At 41.1% G+C, this 23141-nt stretch overlaps 1 protein-coding gene across 1 annotated transcript in view; it reads right to left on the bottom strand.

The window, feature by feature from the left end:
- Positions 1–4460: 4460 nt before the first annotated feature.
- The window catches only part of USP13 (ubiquitin specific peptidase 13), a 115109-nt gene continuing 96428 nt past the window's right edge, over positions 4461–23141 (bottom strand). The window contains exons 18-21 of the mRNA XM_040480830.1: positions 21616–21782; positions 19917–20070; positions 6320–6404; positions 4461–4650 (exon numbers count right to left, since the gene is read on the bottom strand). Of these exons, the coding sequence (XP_040336764.1) occupies positions 4557–4650; positions 6320–6404; positions 19917–20070; positions 21616–21782 (500 nt within the window). The 3' untranslated portion in view covers positions 4461–4556. The remainder of the gene's footprint in view (positions 4651–6319; positions 6405–19916; positions 20071–21615; positions 21783–23141) is intronic.

Below are 23141 nucleotides of genomic sequence, written 5' to 3'. Positions count from 1 at the left end.
GCCGATAGGAGCGGCGAGATTTACACCATACATCATCACACCCAGCTCTGAACAGACCACACAATACCTGGGGAGGGGAAACCACAAGAGAATGTTGCCTAAGGTGGAGCAAATATGCCCAGCACCCTCATGTAGCCAGCATCCTTGGCACATGGAAGATGCTTGAAAAATAAGTGCAAAGTTAGCTTCTAAGCAAAGCTGAAGGAACGCGGTTTGGGGCTCATTTGCTTTAGTTTTGTTTTGTTTTGGTTTTTTTATTGGAGTCTTATACATACTGGTTTTTACATAGAAAGTCTTCTGCTGTCTGGAAGGCATTCTGTGCCTCACCGAGCTGACTCCAGCGAAAATATGTGTGTTGCTTCTGTCTATTGGGAGAATTACCTTCCACACGTGGCATCTCACTGCTGACTCCACACCATCTAGAACCTAGAGCAGCACCTGTCCAAGTGCAATGCCAGCCACATGTCTAATTTTAATTTTGGTAGCCATATTAAAAAAAAGAGAAAAAAGGAATAAGTGAAATTTTAGTAACAGCTTATTTATCTAAAATATTGTCATGTTAGCATGTAACCAATATAAAATACTGATGAAATATTTTACGTTCCCTTCTTTTTGGTACCAAGCCTTCAAAATCTGGTGTGTGTTTTACACGAACAGCACAATCTCGATTTGGACAAGCCAAATTTCAAGAGGTCACTAGCTACATGTGGCTACTGACCCCTGCACCCAGTAGCACAGATCCAGCACATTTTAATACAAACTCTTTCAAGATGATTTACGGTGTAGGGAATCTTCATGGCACTGGGTAGGTGATCTTATACACCAACGTAAGAGTACAAAATCTTGCTCTGTAACCTAGGATTTCTGACCGAGGCAAAGGGTGAAATCACATTCCATCTAATCCCATCCCCTGCTCCTGCTCAGCACCTGCCATCTCCCCAACAGACTACAGAGATAGTGTAATTTAGCAACAGTGATGCTCACAAGAGGAAGAGACATCCTTTCTGTGACAGACAACTTTCTCAGTACTTACTTGGGGATCATAGCTATCACTGAATTAGAGTAAGAAAATCGTCTACACACGTTACAGATTTATTTGCTGAAAGTGGTGCCGAGCTTTTTCATCGCAGGAGGTGTTTTAAACAGACTTTTTCATTTTTGAAGGGGATGGGAACAAGGTATCTTGTGGACTAAGAAGTGGAAAGTTTCAAGAATGGGAGAGAAAGAGGATAATTACCAAAGGAAGTGGGAAGAGAAGTTGGGGTGGGGACACTAAAATGATGCAGATTATAAACTGGGGAGTACGACCTATAACAAACCAACAAGTTACATCTAACCTCTGTGTGCTCCCTCATCCCACATGTCTAACCCCCATAGTAACTACAGGAAAATAAAAATAGAATCGAATGTTAGGGCAGGAGGGGACTTCTGAGCTGATCCAGCCTACCGCACTCATTGTAAAGAAAAAGGCCCAGAGAGGTAAAAGGCCCAAGGCACCTGGAGTGGCGTCGGGCCACAAACCTGGGTACGCACACTGGACACTGCAGGTCATGGGAAAGAATGATGTTGGGAGTCACAGGCTCAAGCTACTCGTGCCGGGCTTCCTGTAGCCCAAAGTGAGCGTGGGGGAACAGCAGGCACATTCTCTTATAGTTGGAAGAAAACAGCCGTGTCAATTCAAAATACCGAAGCAATGTTGACGTAAATGGCATTAAAACATGATTCTTCCAGTAGTCCTTTCTGCATGCTTTTTTCCCTTAAAAAAAAAAAAAAATCCCCCAATCTGAACCAAAACTGGATTTCTGATCAGTTATACGGGCATTCAGATCAATTGACAAAATAAAAACTTTGATACATTTTCCAAAGACACATTCATTGGGATTTTACACAAATGGATATCAAAAGATATTTACAGGAAAAAAAAGGTGCACTCTTTCACACGTACACCCACACACGGTGAGAATTTCACAATTACACCACCACGCCTCACACAGAGGACTCCTAACAGGCTGATAATCTGACAAAATCCACACATTATTCCAGTTTTCAGTCACAAATAATCTCGTCAACATACATGGTAAAATTAAGGAGTATGTTCCAGACTTTTATTCCAGGGAAATCTGCCTCGTATATATTAAGGTATACATATAAACACACTTTTAAAAGCAAGAAAGAAACACATTATTTGCTCCAGTTTTTCCCCAACTCTCAATCTGAAATAAAGAATAGCACATATACAAAACTTTGCCTTGTAGAAATAGCCCTTTGTTTTGTGAGGCAGGAAAAAAAGGCAGCCATAGTAATATTCTCTTACAATATGTTTAGGCATCAAAAGGGCTAAGTTTATTTTTCTACTTGAAGAAATTAAGTAATGGATAGCCTATAATCTTGTACTGATTTTACACCATTTTGCAAAGTTTTATTACAAAATTTTTATTTTGTTCAAAATACACATGCTATCTTTGTTCACATTTCAATCCAAACCCCCAGTTATCCCCCGACCCCCGAAGAAGGCCTTCACTTTGTAAGAGCATTGAAAACGAGTCATTTTTCATGTGTGTTTGGAGTCAGTATTCTAGGACACTCAGCCAAGGAGACTGGATTTTGTAAGGCTGCTTTGTGTAGGAATTTCTACAGGAGCCAGGGACTCATGTGACAGAGTGGGGCTGCTTTAGGATCTCCAAAACAACACTAAAAGGCGGCACTGGTGGGCACAACCAAGTAGAGTTACTGCACCGTGAGCGCCCTCCTCATGCCAATTGCATTTGTTCCCAAATTGAAGAAAACATCAGACGAGAGAAGGAGGGAGCACACTCTACTGGGACCCACACGGCATACCACCTGCTACTCTTTCAAGGGTCACCGTATCAAACCTCACATATCTATCCTCAAAGCACAGCTCAGAAATTAAGTCAAAGCTGAGGCACAGGGAGGATGAGGGTCTTGCCCAGCTAGGGGCAGCACCCAAGTCTCCAGGCTCCCAGCCTCGGGCTCAGTGCTCCTCAGACATACAGCATAGCTAATCTCCTGTAAAAGGAGCCCCGATCTTAACCAGAATCCTGACTGCTCACAACTCACCGTGTTGTAATCCACTTGTCCATGTGGTATTTTACCCAACTGGTTCTACTTTATTTTCCTACAGTTTCTAGACAGATCCTTTCTACCAATCAAATGCACGTTAGGCAGACTGCAGTAGATCCTTCTTCATTTGACTGGATAATCTGAAATAGAAACTCCAAAGACTCTAGAATTCAGTACAGAGCTGCAGGAAGATTATAAACCACTCTTGTTGCACTTTTTCATCACATTTGAAACCCTGATCTAATCCCAGGTTGCAACAAAAATACTAAAACACCAAAATGGAAATGATGGTTTTTCACAATGTCATATAAAGCTTCCTTGCATCTGAAGCCCTGAAGGTGCCCAAGATCACACTGCTGGTCACAGCAAATAAGCAGCAAAGGCAAGTCACGAGGTGATTAGCCCAGAAAGGGCCAAGAGGAGACTCTAGCCCCAGAAAAATGTAAAAATGGAGGCAGGCAAAGAGCTCAGGGACAAGAAAATTACAGACAAATCTGGGGCACTTAGTGTGATTCCAGGGAGTTGTTACATGTTATGGTAAGATTAGCTATTTTAACTAAAAATACATACTATGCCTTAGGGAGAAGGGCTGCTGAGAATCAGAATTCATCTACTTTTATTTGGCAAAGAACAATGTTGTGCTGCTGTGGGCATCCAGCATTCTCCCACAAAATGTCACAAACCCAGGTGGATTCTTGACAACACTTTTTTAAAGGGACAACTCAGCCCTTTTTACTCCTGAAAATCTAAGTGGGGAACCAATTTTTAAAACTGTTCCTGAGTTATAGTTTCTTTAAAATAGTTACTTGCTTTTCTCAGCTATGCTGAAGACCAACTGCTTTAACCTTTAAAAACTAGCCCGTCATAGATTTCCTGGTTGACGATAACAGTCTCACCCTCACACATTCACACAATCACATTATGAATTTTGATACGATTAAATTAAAAATACCTTTCATTGCAGATGCTCTTATCTTCTATACATGGACAGGTCAGAAATTGTGTGTAATGAAAAAACTATGTCACAAATAAAGCCCATCGCATTACTGATTTTTGATATGAAACAAAAATGGGCTTCTCATTTATTTGGGGGTGAGGCCACACCATGGGCCCCCCAAAGCATAACAGAGGGCTGATGGCACATTCCCATTTTTGGTGTGACACTGGCAGATCCCCCACCAGCAGTATAAATACTTTTTTTTTTAAATCATCCTCTCCTTGAACATTTATAAAAAGAAAAACTATCTACAGTAGTGTATCATCACTAATAGAAATTCCTTCCCAGTTCTATTTCAGAAGGCGTCAAATGATGTTCTTTAAATAAACTATAAATACCCCCATGTATTCCTTCATTTCATGTCTGGCTGTCCCAACCTCTGTTTTTTTGTTTTTTTTTTTTTTTTTTTTTTTTTTTTTTTTTTTTGGCAAATTAAAAAGGCGTGTGGCTTCTTCCGGCCAACTGGCACATCTGAGGCTCAGCGTGGTACCCTGTGGTAAAAGTACATGTAGCCCAGGTCCTTAGGGGGCCTTTCTGAGGCACACACCCTGTGGTCATTGTAGATCACCCATCTGAAAACAAAAGAGAAGAATTCGATGATTTCAGTCAGTCCCAGGAAGCTTAGCGGAAAAAAAGTTACTGTTCCATCCTTATAATAGTCAAGGTGTTTTAAGACAAACCCAAGCCTGTTGTATAAAAAGGAACAGAACACTGGTGGGAATTTACTACTACTTTTTTTATTCTTGAGCTCAAAAGTGGTCATTAAAGGGGTTTCCAAACATTTTAAACCCTTTGATCTCATAGCCCCTTTTGTAGAAATCCATAGATGGCCTCAGAAATTAAGTCAAAGAATTATGTACGACAGCACTTACTTCAGCCTGAGACATAAAACTAGGTAAAAATAAGAAGTAAAGAGCCATGTGGTGAACTACTGTACAACTATTAAAATGTCTTCAAGGAATATTTGGTAAAGTGGGAAAATTATTTCAATACAGTATGAAGTGGAGAAAAAGTTTAAAAAATTGTATGTGCTGTGTGCATACCTTACTCTTTTAGAAAAGTTGTAAATACATACGTACATTTATATATAGCATATGTACATAGACATATACCCTCTCCCAATGAAAATAATAAAACAAAGAGAAGCGTTATCAAAATATAAACAATGATTATCTTTAGGCTTTCAAATGACATATTCTTTGCTTGTTTTTGCACTTTACAAATTCCCTGCCATAAACTGTATGGCTTCTTAAATTATAATTAAGCTCATTTTCTTAGGAAGAATATTTTGCTTAGTAATAAAAAAAAATTCTCACTATAAATCAAGTGTCTGTGCACAACTGTTTCATTAATCAAGTTAAGATGACAGCACTAAAAGACATACCAAAAAGGGGCACAACCAAGTCGCAGGGGTGGGGGGGACGTGTCTCCCCTGCAGTGCATCTTGTTGTATAAGATCAACATCCCACCAGGACAGGGCAAGACTCCATTTCTCCAGCATCCCAGGGGCTGAGCATTGCCTCAAGCAGGAGGCCGACACACAGGCTGCTCAGAGGAAAGCTCAAGGAAGACAAACCAGTGGGGTATGTGGGGATCCAGCCCAAGGAGAAGGTTCTGAAGAGAGCAGCAACCTCACATGCCATAGATGTCTTATTCCCGGCTCACCACACACATAGCAATTCTACTTAAGAAGCCAATAAGCCCACTGTAAGGCCACAATAAGGCAAAACAGTGGATGTTTAGGGACACCAGATAAAACACAGGATACCCAGTTAGATTTAAATGGCAGGCAAGCAACAAACAATTTTTTAGTGTAAATACATCCCACGTAATACTGAAGACATGTTTATACTAAAAAGTTATTCGTTGTTTATCTGAAATTCAAATTTCCAGGGCATCCAGTTTTCTCATTTTGTTGGCTAAAACTGGCAATCCTATGGAGGTCCCAAATATCTACACATTCGGCTGCAGGATGTATCTTTATTTTGGGAAGTCACTTTGGTATAATGGTTGAGAGAGGCTTTGAATACCAGCTACTTACAGGCTAAGTTCAAGCTATTCAACTTCTCTGAGCCTCCTGTGTCTTGATGTGTAAAATGGCTTTAAGAGTATATCCCTACAAAACCATTGTTGAGAGCCAAATGAAATAATATAACAATAATATACACCAAGTAGAGTCCCTGGCATACAGTAGGTGCTTAATAAAACATGGATATAATTTACCTTCTAAAAAAGACTTACCTTCCTTCCTTTTTAATATGGCAAACATAATGGCCACTCATTGTAGATGTTCCCATGTGACTGATGAACGCAAATAATTCATACACTATGAAAGAAGAAACACCTCTGTTACAAGGCAGCATTACCAGAAACCAAAGCCACTTCAGATTAGAATTTAAAGCCAAGAACAGTGGGGGCACCTATGGGGCTCAGTTGGTTAAGCATCCGACTTCGGCTCAGGTCATGATCTCACAGTTTGGGAGTTTGAGCCCTGCACCAGGCTCTGTGCTGACAGCTCAGAGCCTGGAGGAGCCTGCTTCAGATTCTGTGTCTCCCTCTCTCTCTGCCCCTTCCCCACTCTTGCTGTCTCTATCTCTCATAAATAAATGAACTTAAAAAAAATTAAAGCTGGGGCGCCTGGGTGGCGCAGTCGGTTAAGCGTCCGACTTCAGCCAGGTCACAATCTCGCGGTCCGTGAGTTCGAGCCCCGCGTCAGGCTCTAGGCTGATGGCTCAGAGCCTGGAACCTGTTTCCGATTCTGTGTCTCCCTCTCTCTCTGCCCCTCCCCTGTTCATGCTCTGTCTCTCTCTGTCCCAAAAATAAATAAACGTTGAAAAAAAAATTAAAAAAAAAAAATTAAAGCCAACAACAGTGAACCCCAGCAACTGTTTAGATTGAAAGACAAAGACTGTTTACCTTGCTATGCTGAGAACACACACACCCACCCACCCACACACACACCCAAAGTGACATCAAATTTGACCTGCAAATTCATCACAACACAGGACATAAACTATCAAAGCACAGCTGACATTAGATTCCTATCTGGAAGGGGCTTTAAAATCCCATAGCCACGTCTGGTGGCAAGCTCACGGGTCTAACGGGGAAGTCCTGGCTCTCTCACTTCTAAGCAGCATGAGAGCAGAAAGTGGTTTCCTCTTTCTGAGCTCGTTTCTTCACAGTGATTAAAAAATCCACCCACTTCACAAGGTTGTATAAGGTGTAAGTGAGCAATTCAGACTAAAATACTATACAAATGTCAGGATTATGAGGAAGACAGCAGAGAGCTGTTGTCATTTATAGAAAAGGATAATGCTTCACAGTAGGCTTCTTGTGGATTCTGACTTGCTCACAACGATACGGGACCAAAATTCAGACTTCATGCTTTCTGAAGAAGAAAATATAGAGCCTTAGTGTAAGACCGATGTTTATTCTCTAATAAGTACCTCCTCCCATCTAGCAAAGTATTCTGGACATCCCCATTCTGAATGAATTTCAGCTCATGCTCCCCGGGCCAGGCCTCAATCTAAAAACACCAAGTGGGCTCCATGGACTGGTACCCGTCCACTCTGCAAACTGTTACAGGCCACAACGGAGTGTTTACAAACTTTCATAATAATTTCAGAACAGTATTCATGTCTGTTGAATCTAATAAGGAAAGAAAATGAGCTTACCTGTTCATTTTTCTAGTGCTTAATTTGTATTGCATTTTCCAAAGTATTGTTTCTGGACACACTCTTTCCCTTGACCCTCCCTCTCTAATTCCTTCTCTCCTTTGCTGTTCACTCAGGCTCATCCACTTACTTTCCCACAAGTCCCAACCTTACTCCCCCTTCACTTCACATCACGCACTGCTGATCACCTGCTCCTTCCTCAAATATTTGCCCCCAGGACACAACTGTCTCTTGGTTGTTCAGCTGCCTCGTGGGCTCCTCCTGGTCTCCCTGACCTTCAAAGACTGATGACCTGGAACTTAGACCTCAGACCTTTCTTTTCTCCATTCTACACACACTCTCTCTCTTTGGGTGATCTCATCCCATTGCATGGAGTTAAATGGAATTATTTTCTTAATTTCTGGAATGTTCATTGCTAATGCCCAGAAATACAATTGAATTTTGTATGCTGATCTTGTTTCTTATAATCTTGTTAAATCCATTTATTGGTCCTAAAAGTTTTTAGTGAATTCCTTTGGATTTTCTATATACAAAATTATATCATCTGCAAATAGACAGAAGTTATACTTCTTCTTTGCTAACTTGGATGCCTTTTATTTCTTTTTCTTGCCTAATTGCCTTAGCTAGAATATTCTATTACAATGCTAAATAGAAATGGCAAGAGTGGACATCCCTGTCTTGTTCCTGACCTTAGAGGAAAAACATTTAGTCTTTCACCATTACGCATGATATGAGCTATGGGGTTTTTGTAGATGCTCTTTGTCGGGTTGAGAAAGCTCCTTTCATTTCCAGTTTGTTGAGCATTCTCTCTTCGGCCTTATCCATCTCAGTTAATGGTGATTCCATTCTTCCATTCAGGACAAAATTTTGACTTCTCTTTGACACCCATCTTTATTTTTCTTTTCGGTAAATTTTTTTTAGTATAGTTGACACACAATGTTATATCAGTTTCATGTCTCCTCAGGCTCTTTACACACATCCAATGCATCAGCAAATCCTGTCAGCATTTCCTTCAAAATATATCCAGCATCCAACCACTTTTTACCACCTCCACTAGTAATGCCTGATCCTAGTTACTGTCATCACTTGTCTGAATTTTTACAACAGCCCCCTATCTGGGCTCTTTGCTTCCTCCCTTGCCCTATACTGACTATTCTCAGTATGGCTGTCACAGTGGTCTTTAAATGGAAGTCAAACTGTGATTACTACTATTCAAAACCTTCCCAGTGGCATCCTGTATCTCACAGTAAACTCTTCCTCTCACAATGACCTAGGAGGCCAATCTCCTGCCCCTCTCCCCCTCACTCCACCCTGGCTACTCCCCCTATGCCCCTCACATCACCTCAGCTACTTCCCCCCTCCCCCTCACTCCACCCCAACTATTCCCTTGCTCCCCCTCACTCCATCCCAGCTATTCCCCTTCTCCCCCTCACTCCACCCCTGCTACACACCATCCCCCTTACTCCACCATGGCTACTCCCCCCTCTCCCTCACTCCACCCTGGCTACTCCCCTTCTCCCCCTCACTCCATCCCAGCTACTCTAACCTCCTGGCTACTCCTCAAACACCCAGCATGTTCTGGCCTTCAAGCCTCTACACTTATTGTTCCCTCTCTGAAACTATTCTTTCAGATGTCATTTACTTACTTCACTCCTTACTTCATTGAGACCATGGATGAAATTATCACCTCGGAGAGGACTTCCTGAACCACCTTGTAAAAGAGCAACTTCCACCCCCACCCTCACTCCTAAGCTCACCCGCAACCTTGCTTTATTATTGTCCACACAGCATGAAGCAACTCCTGTCACATTACATACTTACTTGTGTGTTTATTTATTGTCTATCTCCTTTTATCTCAGATTAGAATATATCTCCGTAAGGATAAGAAGTCGGTCTGTTATGTTTACTGAAATATTCCTGACACAGAGAATGGTGGCTTAGCATGCAATAGACGCTTCATAGGTATTTGCTGAACATATAAATAAAGGTATGAATTAGAGAACAACTCCGTTCACTCCATTTCTTCACTTGTTTTTATATCATCTTATATTGTATATATTTTATAAACCACCTACCAAAATATAAATTAGTAAAATAATTATTAAAAAAGGGGGTTCCTGGGAGGCTCAGTCAAGCATCTGACTCTTGATTTCAGCTCAAGTCACAATCTTACAGTTTGTGACTTCGGGGCCCACGTCGGGCTGCAAGCTGACAGTGTGGAGCCTGCTTGAGATTTATTCTTTACCTCTCTCTCTGCCCTTCCCTCCCTCCCTCCCCTCTCTCTCTCTCTCAAAATAAACTTTTAAAAAAATTATTATTAACAAAGATATCACTCAGAGGGGATTGCCTTTCCCATCATTAACTAAATTTTTGTTGTTAGCTGTCATATCAATTGATGACTAAATCAATCAATCAATAAATAAAATCCAAGTTTAAAACCTGAAACCAGGCAAAACCAATTATGAGTGGCAATCATTTTGCCTGGCACTTAGTTTTTGAAATAGTGACCCAAGCACCCTTTTTGGTCTTCCCTCCCCTTTGCCCCCCCCAACACTAAGAACCTACCCTACAGTAAGCAAGGGAGAGGGTGGGCAGAGACCGGTTCATGTTTCTAGACCCTGGCTGGTTTTTAAAACTCTTTGGAATGAGGTGCCTGGGTGGCTCAGTTGGTTAAGCATCCAACTTCAGCTCAGGTCATGATCTCAGTGGTTCTTGGGTTCAAGCCCCACATCTGCCTCTGTGCTAACAGCTCGGAGCCTGGAGCCTGCAGCCTGCTTCAGTTTCTGTGTCTCCCTCTCCCTCTGCACCATCCCCCCCCATTAACTCTCTTTCTCTCTCTCTCTCTCAAAAATGAATAAACATTAAAAAAAATTTTTTTAACTCTTTGGAATAATTCTATATAAAATTCCAATACTTCAGTCTGAGATACAGTACTGGTCTCCCAAAATGAAGCTGCTCTCTTAGAGTCTTCATGAAATAAAAACAGGACATGATACCCTAACCAAGACTTCCCCCCTCCCATGGAACTGATCCCCAAAACAATGATGTAAATAACTGAACAGAGTATCTAATGAACATTGCTCACATTAAGCACGGGTCATACAATGAAACATTGCTTAGACCCCAACACAGCCAATGAGTTGACAAAACAAGACAGAGAAAGGGATGCATCCATACATTCCCAAGCCCCCAAAGGCATTTCTCCTCTCTTTGGTTAAAAACAATTCAATGTATACTCAGAATCATAAAAATGAATTAAAGAAAAAAAAGGATTAGCATAAATCTTAGTCCTATAATTAAAATTAACAATGTTTATCAATATAAGCAACCACCCCTTGCATTATTCAAGACCTCCTGCTGGAACCACCAGCAAAAGAGAGCATCTCTCCCAATGCATTTGCAAAAACTCAACAGGTAAGAAATCTCAATTGATATTTGCTTCCAAAAGAGAAAGTGAAGGCGAATAAACCCAACAGGGCAGCTACTGTTGATTCTTCTCCAAGTTCCCAGAGGCCTCCCTCTAAAAAAACAGCATCAGTGCACACACTCCCAAAAAATGTGCAGACCCCTCTTCACGGAGATAGAAAAAGCAGTTTGAGGCAAGGCAAATCATTTTTTAAATGCTGACTTGCAACAGAGAAACTCTGGAAGTACCCGGAAGAGCTGGACAAAATTGCCTAAACCACTATGTCCCTCTAGAAAGCCAGAATTAAACAGTGTCTCCAACTCACATCTTTCCCCCTCACTTCCCTCTCCCAACAAAACTTGTCCTTTGTTGAACGTTAGAAAAATGTGTCCAACCTTGCTAATATGAAGAATTTTTTAATATCAAAATTTTACCACCACCGCCCTAAACAACAAAACAGTGACTGTGCCCTGGTTTTATTCTTTGAGAAAGGACTGTCAGAAAACAAGGGTGGCACGTGGAAAACAGAGGAGCCAGGCAGGCAGCCTGCCCTTTCATGTCATATGGAGGAATGGCCACCCAAGGGTTGTCTAGGGTAGGGACTGGCATACTATGATGGCTCATAAGCCAAATCCAGCCCTCAGACTACTTCTGTACTGCCAAGGAGAAAGGAAGGAGGAGAGGGACAAAAATACCAGATGACATAATTATGGCCCACAAAGCCTGAAACATTTACTCTCCGGCCCTTTAGAGGAAAGGCTTGCTGGCCTCAGTCTAGGGGAATGAAAGTTCATCTCACTGCTTACTACTGACTAAAGGTCCCAGACTTAGTAAAGTTACTCGTTAACTTGTAGATTTTTGTTTGGTAAAAATACAAAAAATTTCTGTCCAGTGGAATGTATACCCTCAAGGATTTATGACCCTGAGACACTAATTTTATATTTAACTCAGCAGTCAAATTATCTTTCAACATCCTGGCTTCTCCGATTTTTTGAACCAGTAATAAAAACTAACTGGTCCCCTCAGTAATTAAGGAGTCAAAGAAAATCTGTGATACATGCTCAGTTTATATGTACCTGAAAATCATGATTTTACCTTTCTGAAAATTATAGTTCGACAACTTGTAATGACCTAAAGCAACTCTAGATTCAGGAGTGCAGTTCAATGAATTTATATTTGTTAAGCCATTACAGCATCTATATGCTGTATATTTGAAAAGCAGTACTATCTTGTAAGGGTGTGACACATTAGTTAGTCTACAGAGCGTGCACAGAGTACACAAACACCAACAGACTCCTTAAAAGGACCAGCGAGACCCCAGGGGCTCCACAGCTTTTTGGTAAGAAACCCAAACTGAGTCTTCCAACTGAATCTTCCTAACTGGAATAACTGGATCCATTACCCACCTCTAACCCCTTCTGTACAACGGTGGGGGGGGGGGGATATCATTCCCAATTTATTAACATTTGACTCACAAATACCTTGTATCTGCAAACAATTTCTACCCAGAACAGCTTGATTTCCCTCATCACTGCTCTGAGAAAAGAACACAGTGGGAGGTGGGGGGGGAGAGAACAGGGTAGATTTGGATTTGGAGCTTTGAGAAAACTTCAGAATTCCCAAAAAAAGCAAAAGGAGCATTTGGGTAAATCAAGAACAGCTTAAGGCAGCTGACAACAAAGACAGAGTCTTAAAGAGCCTACAAATGGGCTCCCCAACCTCAGCCAGCTCAAAATTACCAAAACCTCTTGACTTCTCTTTCTTATACTGCCTAAAACTCTAAATATCAACGAATCCCCTCCAAAGCTTAATAGTTCTCAGTCATTCATACTTTAGTATAAATTAGCTTATTTCAGACTGGCTTCCTCTTAACTTCCAATAATGCCATTAAAAAAAAAAAAAAAAAAAAAAAAGGCCTATAGGAATTACAAGCAGATACTGAAATGCATGGGCTCAGGAGCCCAGCTGCATTAAGTGTGTGTTGCTTTCCAGAGACCACTTGTGTTTAGCTCCGCTGCGTGGTTGTACCTCCTGCTCTGTGGATCCTATTCCCGTTGCATCCCTCAGGGAGCCTGACACTTTGGGAGACCCACCATTATATAAATGTCTCTCTGCTCCCCTTGCTGGAAAATCTCAGCTGCAGTAGAAGCTGTCTGTGCCATTACAGCGATGCGGCTGAAGGAGCCAGAGCAGATTTTGAGTAATCACAGCCTAATCACATTTTAATTACATTGGCAATCAGTGAGTTCTTAAAAAGAAAGAAAGAAAGAAAGAAAGAAAGAAAGAAAGAAAGAAAGAAAGAAAGATTAAATGCTCGTTAAGCACAACACAGAAACAGAAATAATTTTGCAAATGGCAAAAGCCCAGATAGGTCAGACTGAAAGGCCTGATTTTTGCACTTTTTATGTTTAAAAACTCAACAGAAAGTTAGGTGATAGCCCTACAATGTGCAGAATATGATGATAAATAGAGCCTTTTGAAAAACAGACTCCTCCTTCCCTTCCAATTTAGAAAATCTCCAGTAAGATGAAGGAGGAGGTACACAGGTTTCAAAATCAGGCAGACCTGAATTCCAAGCTGGTTCTCCCACCACCAAGTCACCTAACTTGTCAGGTCTCCACTTCCTCATCTGAACACCCAGCCGTAAGGAGTGAAGGAAAGCTGTGGAGGAAGTAGCGGGTGCCTTAGCAGGCATTCAATAAGTGACACGCTATTTCACCCAGTGTTGTTAGCATTAACCCTTCTTTTTTCTTAATTTTTCCAAATGTTTATTTTTGAGAGAGAGAGAGAGACAGAGACAGAGTTCTAGTGAGGGAGGGGGAGAGAGGGAGGGAGACAGAATCTGAAGCAGGCTCCCAGGCCCTGAGCTGTTGCCACAGAGCCTGACACAGGGCTCCAACTCACGAACCACAAGATCACGACCTGAGCCAGAGTCGGACACTTAACCGACTGAGCCACCCAGGTGCCCCAGTACAAGTGCTTCAGTAATCCCTGTCCTTATATAGTCACTTTTTTCCTAATTCAAACACCTATCTTGCCATTATTTTCCACATTAACATGGTATAGTGATGTCCCAGCAGCCACTGTCCTCCTTCTTAAGGCAATGGTAACCTAATCTGGCTTGTAGGGTGGTGGTTCCCAAAGTTTGGCTGAATTAGAACCACCTAGAGGGCTTGCTGACTCCTAAATTGCTGGACCACCTCTGAGGTCCTAATTTGATAGGTCTAGAGTGGGGCCCAAGAATATTCATTTCTAACCAGTTCACAGATGATGCTGATATTCCTGGTCCAGGACTACTCCCTTCCCTTCTCAGATCACAAGCTAGGAAGGAAGGTCTCCACCCTCAGGTTCCATGAGTGGGTCCAGTGATCAGGGGAAGGCTGGGCAGCACATGACTCAGATTCTCAGGACCTTCGCTAAGGACTCCAGGACAGTACTCCGCTGGATTTTAACCTGGAGACATACATTGTAGGAGGCACTGGAAGTCACCTCAGGGCCATTAGGGAGACGCTGTCTGAGAGTGGCACCAACCCAGAAGAAGCAGAGCCAAGGGGAACAAACAGATAAAAGGGTTTCAGTCCCAGGGGCACCTGGGTGGCTCAGTCAATTAAGCATCTTGACTTGTGATTTCAGCTTAGGTCATGATCCCAGGGTTGTGGGATCGAGCCCCGTGCTAGGCTCCTCGTGGAGCATGGAGCCTGCTTAAGATTCTCTCTGTCTCTTTCCCTCTGCCCCCTCTCCGCCTCACACTAGCACATTCCGTCTCTCTCTCTAAAACAAACTTAAAAAAAAAGGGGGGGGGGTTCAGTCCCAGAATCAAGGGCATGGTCTCCCTGGGACTGTCCAGGTTTTATGATACAATACTTCGCTTTTTGCCTAGATAAGTTTGGCTCAGCTCTCCTTCCACTTACAGCAGAACCGGAAAAAGGAGTTTGTTGGTTTTACTTGGTTTTCCTGTCGGTTTTGGCTCTCCATTTTGCTCCTAAATAACAATTACCTAAACCGTTAAATTGTCTCCATTACCACCAAGTCAAATGTCTCCACCAAGTCACCAACCCAAAAAGAGGTCCAAAGCAATGTTTTGGGAATGTAAACAACCTACCCCACACAGAATACACATCTTCCAAGGTGAACCTCTATGAGTTTAATGTAATTCTAACCGAATCCCTACAGAATGGCCAATTACAAGATCAGGAACTTTCCAAAATTCAGCAGTAACAATTTAGAAAACATAATGGGGAAAAATTGTATTTAAAAATACATTAAAATTATATTCATAAGTAACAGAAAATGTAATTCTGAGAAGACACTAAACCACAAATACACAGGAAGTTTATGAAGAAAACCATATAGCTTTGCAGGGGTGGGCGAAGGGAGAGGTGAATAAAAAAAAAAAAAAAAAGGATAAATAGCAAGTTTCTGGCCAGAAAAACTCAATATTGTCGAGCTACCAGGTATTCCCAAGCTAATATGCAATATATGAAACTCTCATACAAATCAATAAAAAACAGATGAAAACCTCAATAAAAAATGGGAAAATGGACCAAAGGAAATGAGGAAGTGATTAACACAAGAAGAAAAACAACCAGCCAATAAAAATATGAAAACTAAGGGCAGTACTTAGCCTGACGGCACTGGTGCGAGGGACAGGGGAGCAAGAGAGTCACCAGAGCTGGCTTTTGGGGGCCAATGTAATAATCTGCATTAAAACCCCGAAAATACACAGTTTTGACTCAAAAACTTCACTTCTGAAATTTACCCTAAGGAAATAACCAAATAATTTTTTTTTTAATTTTTTTTTTCAACGTTTATTTATTTTTGGGACAGAGAGAGACAGAGCATGAACGGGGGAGGGGCAGAGAGAGAGGGAGACACAGAATCGGAAACAGGCTCCAGGCTCTGAGCCATCAGCCCAGAGCCCGACGCGGGGCTCGAACTCACGGACTGCGAGATCGTGACCTGGCTGAAGTCGGCCGCTTAACCGACTGCGCCACCCAGGCGCCCCCCAAATAATTTTTAATAGAGAAAAAAGTAAGGGAGCACAGAAGAGAAAAAAACTTAAACATGGAACAAATGGTTACTATCTGGACAGTGACTGAAGGAGGTATTTGTTGTACTTCTGTAAACAGAATTCGTCCTTTAAGACATGTATTATTTAAAAATAATTGCTATTATCTTCTGGATGTAAAAATAACCCTATTATTTGAAACTCTTTCTACAACTGTCTTTTATTTATATGATTAGTTGGCCTAAAATCAGGTGTATAAATTATGGTACTACTGTACATGGGATATTATTGGCATACGTTCAACGATTTAGACTTACATATATGTACACACACAGGGGAAAAGCAGGCTATAAACAGCATGTACAGAATGAATGTTTGTTTTTTTTATTGTGGTTGTTTTTAATTTTATTTTGAGAGACAGAGCACACAAGTGGGGGAGGGACAGACAGAGAATGAGAATCCCAAGTATGCACTGCACTGAGAGTGCCCATCCCCCATACCAACATGGGGCTCAATCCCACAAACTGTGAAATCATGACCTGAGCTGAAATCAAGAGTCAGATGTTTAACCGACTGAGTCACTGAGACGTCCCATGAATGTTCTATTTTCATAAATATACATATTTATATTCATTTTCATACAGTTTCATAGAAAGGCCTAAAGAACCTACACAAAATATTAATAGTGGTTATGACTGGGAAGTAGGATTGTAAGTAATTTTTATTTTCTTCTTTTCATATATCTGCACTTTCTCAAGTTGCTAAAATTATTAAATACCCTTTTTAATTATAAGAAAAATAATATAAATGTTAATATTTTTAAAAAAAGAAGTGACTGACATTTGAGTTTGGGAGTGCTAATGCAGCTAAGTATAAGAAATCATCTTTTTCTTTTCTTATGATTTATGTGATAGAACACAAAACAGTACACTACCAATTCCTCCATCTGGCACTTAATGGAGACAGCAAAAACTTTATCTCCCAACATTCATTCATCCTTCATTCAATCATTCACTTTTATGATCACCTCCCATGGGCAAGGCAGATGGTGCTGGAAAGTCTACTTTAAAAACATCCGTTTTTCTTAAAAATCAGATATAACGGGGGCGCCTGGGTGGCGCAGTCGGTTAAGCGTCCGACTTCAGCCAGGTCACGATCTCGCGGTCCGTGAGTTCAAGCCCGCATCAGGCTCTGGGCTGATGGCTCGGAGCCTGGAGCCTGTTTCCGATTCTGTGTCTCCCTCTCTCTCTGCCCCTCCCCTGTTCATGCTGTGTCTCTCTCTGTCCCAAAAATAAATTAAAAAACGTTGAAAAAAAATTTAAAAAAAAAAATCAGATATAAAACGCAATGGGTAAGTTAGGGTGGGTTATACTTCTTTGGCATTTCATAATTAAAATTTTCACCTACTACTGCTTTTAGATGCAGTATATTCTATACCTGATTTCTCATGGTGCATCGCTGTCTCCTTCCCCACCCTCACCCACAGGAGCCCTAAATTTGGGGGCAGTGAAAAATAAGACCACAGAGCTTGGCCCCAAGTGCCTGCAACTTAAAGATGCTTAAAAGCATCATCATGACATCCCATTCAAGGATGAAACTCAAAACCAGCAGCACCAGGAGTACCTGCAGATCACTCCAAGTCAGTAAGCCCAGGGAGATGATGTGGCTGTTCCAGACCATTAGTGACCATCTGTAAGAGAGTGACTGGTCCTTCCAAGCTCCATCAGAAAACAGGAAAATGTAAGGATCAGATTCTCCCTTTCTGCAGCCAAATATCTTGGCAGCTTTACAATGGCCCCATCTTGTGGTTTATTCCTTCCGTGAGGAGGACGTACCATCCCCAAAGAAAAGTCCATTACAGAAAATCAAGGAAGAAGTGGACCGATAGATATGTAACATGTAATAAAATCCTGCTCATGAATTATTGAGTAACATCCATTAGTCACCAATTTCCAAAAAGTAATACAAGACTCTTAGAAGAATATGGAAGTTGGGAGAACTAGATCTCATCCTTTTCTTACCCAGTCGGGATAACAACAGTTTCAGTGAAGAAATTCCTATTTTATATAAAAGAAGAAGAAAGTTTCCCTCCCACCGTCTATCTCTAGAGGTAAATCAATATACACATTACAGATCCTGTAAGACCACTAATGCGTGGACCATTAATGAGAGCTACAGCTTTATTATTACAGGAAAAAATGCTGCTAATGTAAAATTAATTAAATCCAATTATTTTTTACTTGGTACTTTCTATGTGCTAGACACCATGAGCTTTATAAAAATAAAACAGCCTCTCCCTTCCACAAGCTCCCAAACAGGAGATGCAAATATTTACATAAATAATTTTATGTTGCAAGATGAATTTGAAACTTCTAATAACAAAAGAATAAACATTATGTTATAGGGGTTTCAGGCACAGGCTCTGGAGGCAGATTACCTGGATTGGAATTCTGATTCTATACCCATCACTAGCTAGCTATGTGACCTCAACAAGCTTCACCTTTCTTCTACCTCATTTTTTTCATTTAAAAAATGGACATAATAATGATATCTACCTCATAGGATTATTGTGAGGATTAACTGTGGCACAAATGGAAGTATCATTAATATCAGTATAATTATTACTGGCATGAGATAAGGAAGCACTAATTATGAAGATCCTGGGAAAGCAGTCCCACGGAATAGAATCTGTGGCCAAGTTCTGAATAATGGTAAGGGTTTTAGTGGGAAGTGATGGGAGAGAAGCGCATTTCACAATTAAGGATTAACCTGAGCAAAGGCCTAGAAGTAGGGAGAGTCGATGCCCTGAGTAAGCTGGTGTTGTGGCTACAGCAGCAAGGCAGCTGAGCTATATGTGGTGGGGGAAGGAGGTGTGCCAAAGAAATAATGCTGAGCAATGAGGCACGCTGGCATCTGACTCAAGGAGGTGGTGACCACCAGGCTAATAAGACAACACTCCTCTAGAGGCAATGACAGCTCAAGAAGCAGGGCATCATAATGGTAAAGAACATGAGATTCTGGGTTTGAATTCTAGCTCCATCTCTTAAGAGCTGTGTGACTTGGGCAAGGACCTAATCTTTCTGTGCCTCTGTTTTCTCACATGTAAAATAGGTGTGTTGAAGATTAAATGAGGGTCTATATACCAAGTTCTTAGAACAAGTGCCTGGCACCTAGTGATACATATGTGTTTGCTATTAAAAGGTTGAATACTGTATGACTCTTGATCTCAGAGTCGTGAGTTTGAGCCCCACACTGGGTGTGGAGATTACTAAAATAAATAAATAAATAAACAAAGTAACTAACTTTAAAAAAAGTAGAATACTGGCCTCTTCCTCTTGATAGCTCTTCAGAAAATTATGAGCAGTTGGTATGGGCAATGACAGGGTCAAGGATATAAGACTGCTTTTCAATTATTCAAAAAAATACTACCACGAAAGTAAATGCTCTCATTTGGACAAAAATTTTCACGGTCCATGAAAAAAATTTATCTCAAAGGAGTGACAAACTGACAGCAATCACTAAGCTTAAGTACACACAGTTCTAGGCAACACGACTCTTGAGTTTGTCCAAGACTTCATCAGATCACCACGGCCATGCAAAAATGGCAAAATGCACCATTTACGAGAAGACGGTATCTGTGTTGATTTTGGATGATGGCAAAGGTTTTAATGTGAGTTGGGGTGGGGGGAGGAGGGCGTGAGCCAATGGATGGTCACGATTGCTCAGACAATCCCTAAGGCAAGAACTTACTTCCAGATCCATCCTTGACTCTAGGTCCTTCAGGCTTGGCCTCAGAAATCATGTTTGCATTGGCATTATTCTCCATCTCGATCACAAAGTCACTGTCCTCCTCAAACTCAGGGTGACTAAAGATCCAATCCAGGGCTCTTTCCAGGTTATTATTCTAATAAAATAAAACATTTTTACAATGAATGCAGTCCCAGGGCCTCATTATATCCTGCCCACTTGAACCAGGATGTCAAGCAGATAAGACAGGAGGCCTGAATTCATTAGTCCTAAGTGCTTCTGAGTGAGAAGCTCTGACCCTGCATATGAAATGCACATTTAGCTGGTATTCTCTGAGTCTCCCAACTGGGGTCTGTAATTGGATTCACCAGAAAACAGTTCTGAGCAGCAGACCAGCATTCCAAAGTCCATATCAGTCTTAGCTCAGTGTTCCCACAGGCTAATGCTACTGATGAGGTGCAGAATATCAAAGAGTATTGCCTATGTCTAAGAACAGCCCTTTTTCAGGCCACAATAACTGCATGCACCACATTCCCTATCAACTGTGTTTTCTGCAGAGCCATGCCAGGTAGAAGGGATGCCAATGTGAGTACCATGTTAGTGCATCTTCTCCCTCAATGTCAGCAGAACTGTTGAAATTGCAGTAGAGACAAGATTAATGCCTTGATTAATGGTGACAGCATTGGTTAGTTAGGTTATATTGTTTTAAACTGAACTCCATGAAGTTAAAAACAATTGACCATAAAAACATTTTCCTCTGTTTGTGATATCAATGGCAGGTTAAAGAATTTGTTTCAACATCATCAGAATCTCCAATGAAACACTCAGGCAGTAAAATAAGTGGGGCAAAGCAAGTACCCCGAATGAAAACTAACTCCAGTTGAGATATTTCAAGCATTTTAAAGGGAAACAGATTGCTCCAGCCACACCCCATGCATCAGTTGAGAACTGTTATACGACCTCAACAATGGACCCCAGCAGGCAACCAGTCAGGAAAGGTAAGAAAGAATCAGTAGCAGACATCCACTCAAAAATGGATATGGTGTGGCAAGGGAGGGTGGGTTGAAAAAAAAAAAGTACTTTCCCTCAATATTAAACAGGTATCTGTACTATAAGAGGAAGACTTCTATGTACCCTCTAGTTGCATGGTCTCTTCTCTCCTGATAACATTAATACCAGAAGCATCTTCTCTCTCCTCAGAGAGAAACAGAAATGGAAAATTCCAGAAGCCATTCAGTCTTCTCTGTGAGGACTTTTGATAGACACTTCTCCAAGGTCTTGGTCTCAGAAACGTAAAATTTCTCCTCAAGAACTGCCTTATTGAACACTGAATCTAATGCATCCTTCTCTGCTCTAAGGCCACAAGGAAGCTCCAAGTCAAATCTCAGACCCCTGCGAGTAATAAACACCAAGATGATACAGTTTCTTTAGGTTTGGTCATCTTGCCCTGGCTGCATTATCTCCCTATTTTTATTTTTTACTCCCTATTCTTAAGCTGTCCATATAATTCCCCCCAATCATTTATTTTAGCTATATATATAATACATGCAAATATAATTTCTATGGGCCATGGTGGGGTACAGAGTGAGATGAACATGATTCCAAATGATCAAAGGACACTGGAAAGCCCAACGGCTACTGGCAGAAATACACATGACCTCCAATAAGTGGAGAGTATTCTCACACTGTCTCTCACGCTTACCGTGGCTCGTAGCGCCTGAATAGCCTGATTCCGATGGAATCCCATGGAAGTAATGATAGCTACAATTTCCTCCGGAGGTTGGTTATCCAATCCAGTAGCACCAAAAACAGAGGCCCCAGCAGAAGCCGCTCCTCCATAACCAGGCATGGTCAGTGGTTCGGCAAAATCTGGGAAAAATAATCATTCTCAGGTCTTTTCCTTTTTTTAGTCTTGAAATAAACAACATTTTAGAGCTAAGAAGGAAAAATACCTACGAAGTTATAATAATCAAGACAGCTGGTACTAGCATTAAGGATAAACATATAGATCAGCTAAAACAGAATTCAGAGAGTCCAAAAATAAACCCATAGATTTATGGTCAGTTGAGTTTTGACAAGACCACTCAATGGGGGAGGGCAGTCTTCTCAACAGATTGTGCTGGAACAACTGCATGTCCACATACAAAGAATGAAGATGGATCCCTACCTCAAGCTATATTCAAAGATTAATTCAAAATGGCTCCCTGACCTCAATGTTAGAGATCTTAGGATAGGCAATGGCTTCTTAGCTATGACAACAAGAACACAAGTAACAAAAGAAAAAACATAGAAAATTAGACTTCATCAAAATTGCAAACTTTTGTGCTTCAAAAAATACCATCAAGAAAGTGAAAACACTCACAGGATGAGAGAATATATTTGCAAATCATGTATATGGTAAGGTACTTGTATTGATTATGAAAATAACTCTTACTACTCAACAAGAAGACAAATAATTTCATTAAAAATGGGCAAAAGTTGGGCTGCCTGGGTGACTCAGTCAATTGAGTGTCAGATTCTTGATTTTGGCTCAGGTCATGATCTCATAATCAAGATCAAGCCTCATGTCGTGGAGCCCGCTTAAGAGTGTTTCTCTCCCTCTGCCCCTCCCCCACTTGCACACACACATGCTTGCACAAGTGCTCTCTCTCTCTCTCTCTCTCTCTCTCAAAAAAAAAAAAAAAATGGGCAAAAGATTGGATAGACATTTCCCCAAAGAGACTTAAATTACCCACAAGGACATCAAAAGATGCTCTACCTCATTAATCATTAGGGAAATGCACATCAATATCACAATGAGCTACCACTTTCACATCCACTGGAATGGCTATAATAAAAACAATAACAAGTGTTGGTGAGGATATGGAGAAATTGGAACCCTCATACACTGGTGGTAGAATGTAAAACAATACAGCCTGATTGTTGAAAAACCTGCACTTTTATGTTATGGAGATGGCTTCTTTCCTTCAATCTTATGAAATAACCTGTGCTAGCTTCACACTTTTCTTCTATGGCTTCCTCACCTCTCCCAGACTTCATAGACTGAAGAGAGTGAGGGCCTTGCTCTAGACTAGGTTTTGGTTCAAGGGAATGTTGTGGCTGGTTTGATCTTGTGTCTAAACCACTAAAACTTTCTCTAAATCAGCAATAAACCTGCTGTGTGTTCTCATCACTGGTGTGTTCAATGGAGTAGCACTTTTCATTTCCGTGGAAGAATTTTTGCTTTGC

Source organism: Herpailurus yagouaroundi, unplaced genomic scaffold (assembly GCF_014898765.1).
Source record: "Herpailurus yagouaroundi ecotype Mexico unplaced genomic scaffold, PumYag 159, whole genome shotgun sequence".
NCBI classification, from domain to species: domain Eukaryota; kingdom Metazoa; phylum Chordata; class Mammalia; order Carnivora; family Felidae; genus Herpailurus; species Herpailurus yagouaroundi.
Note: the sequence above shows the minus strand (reverse complement) of the source record. Positions and strands in the feature narration are given on the sequence as shown.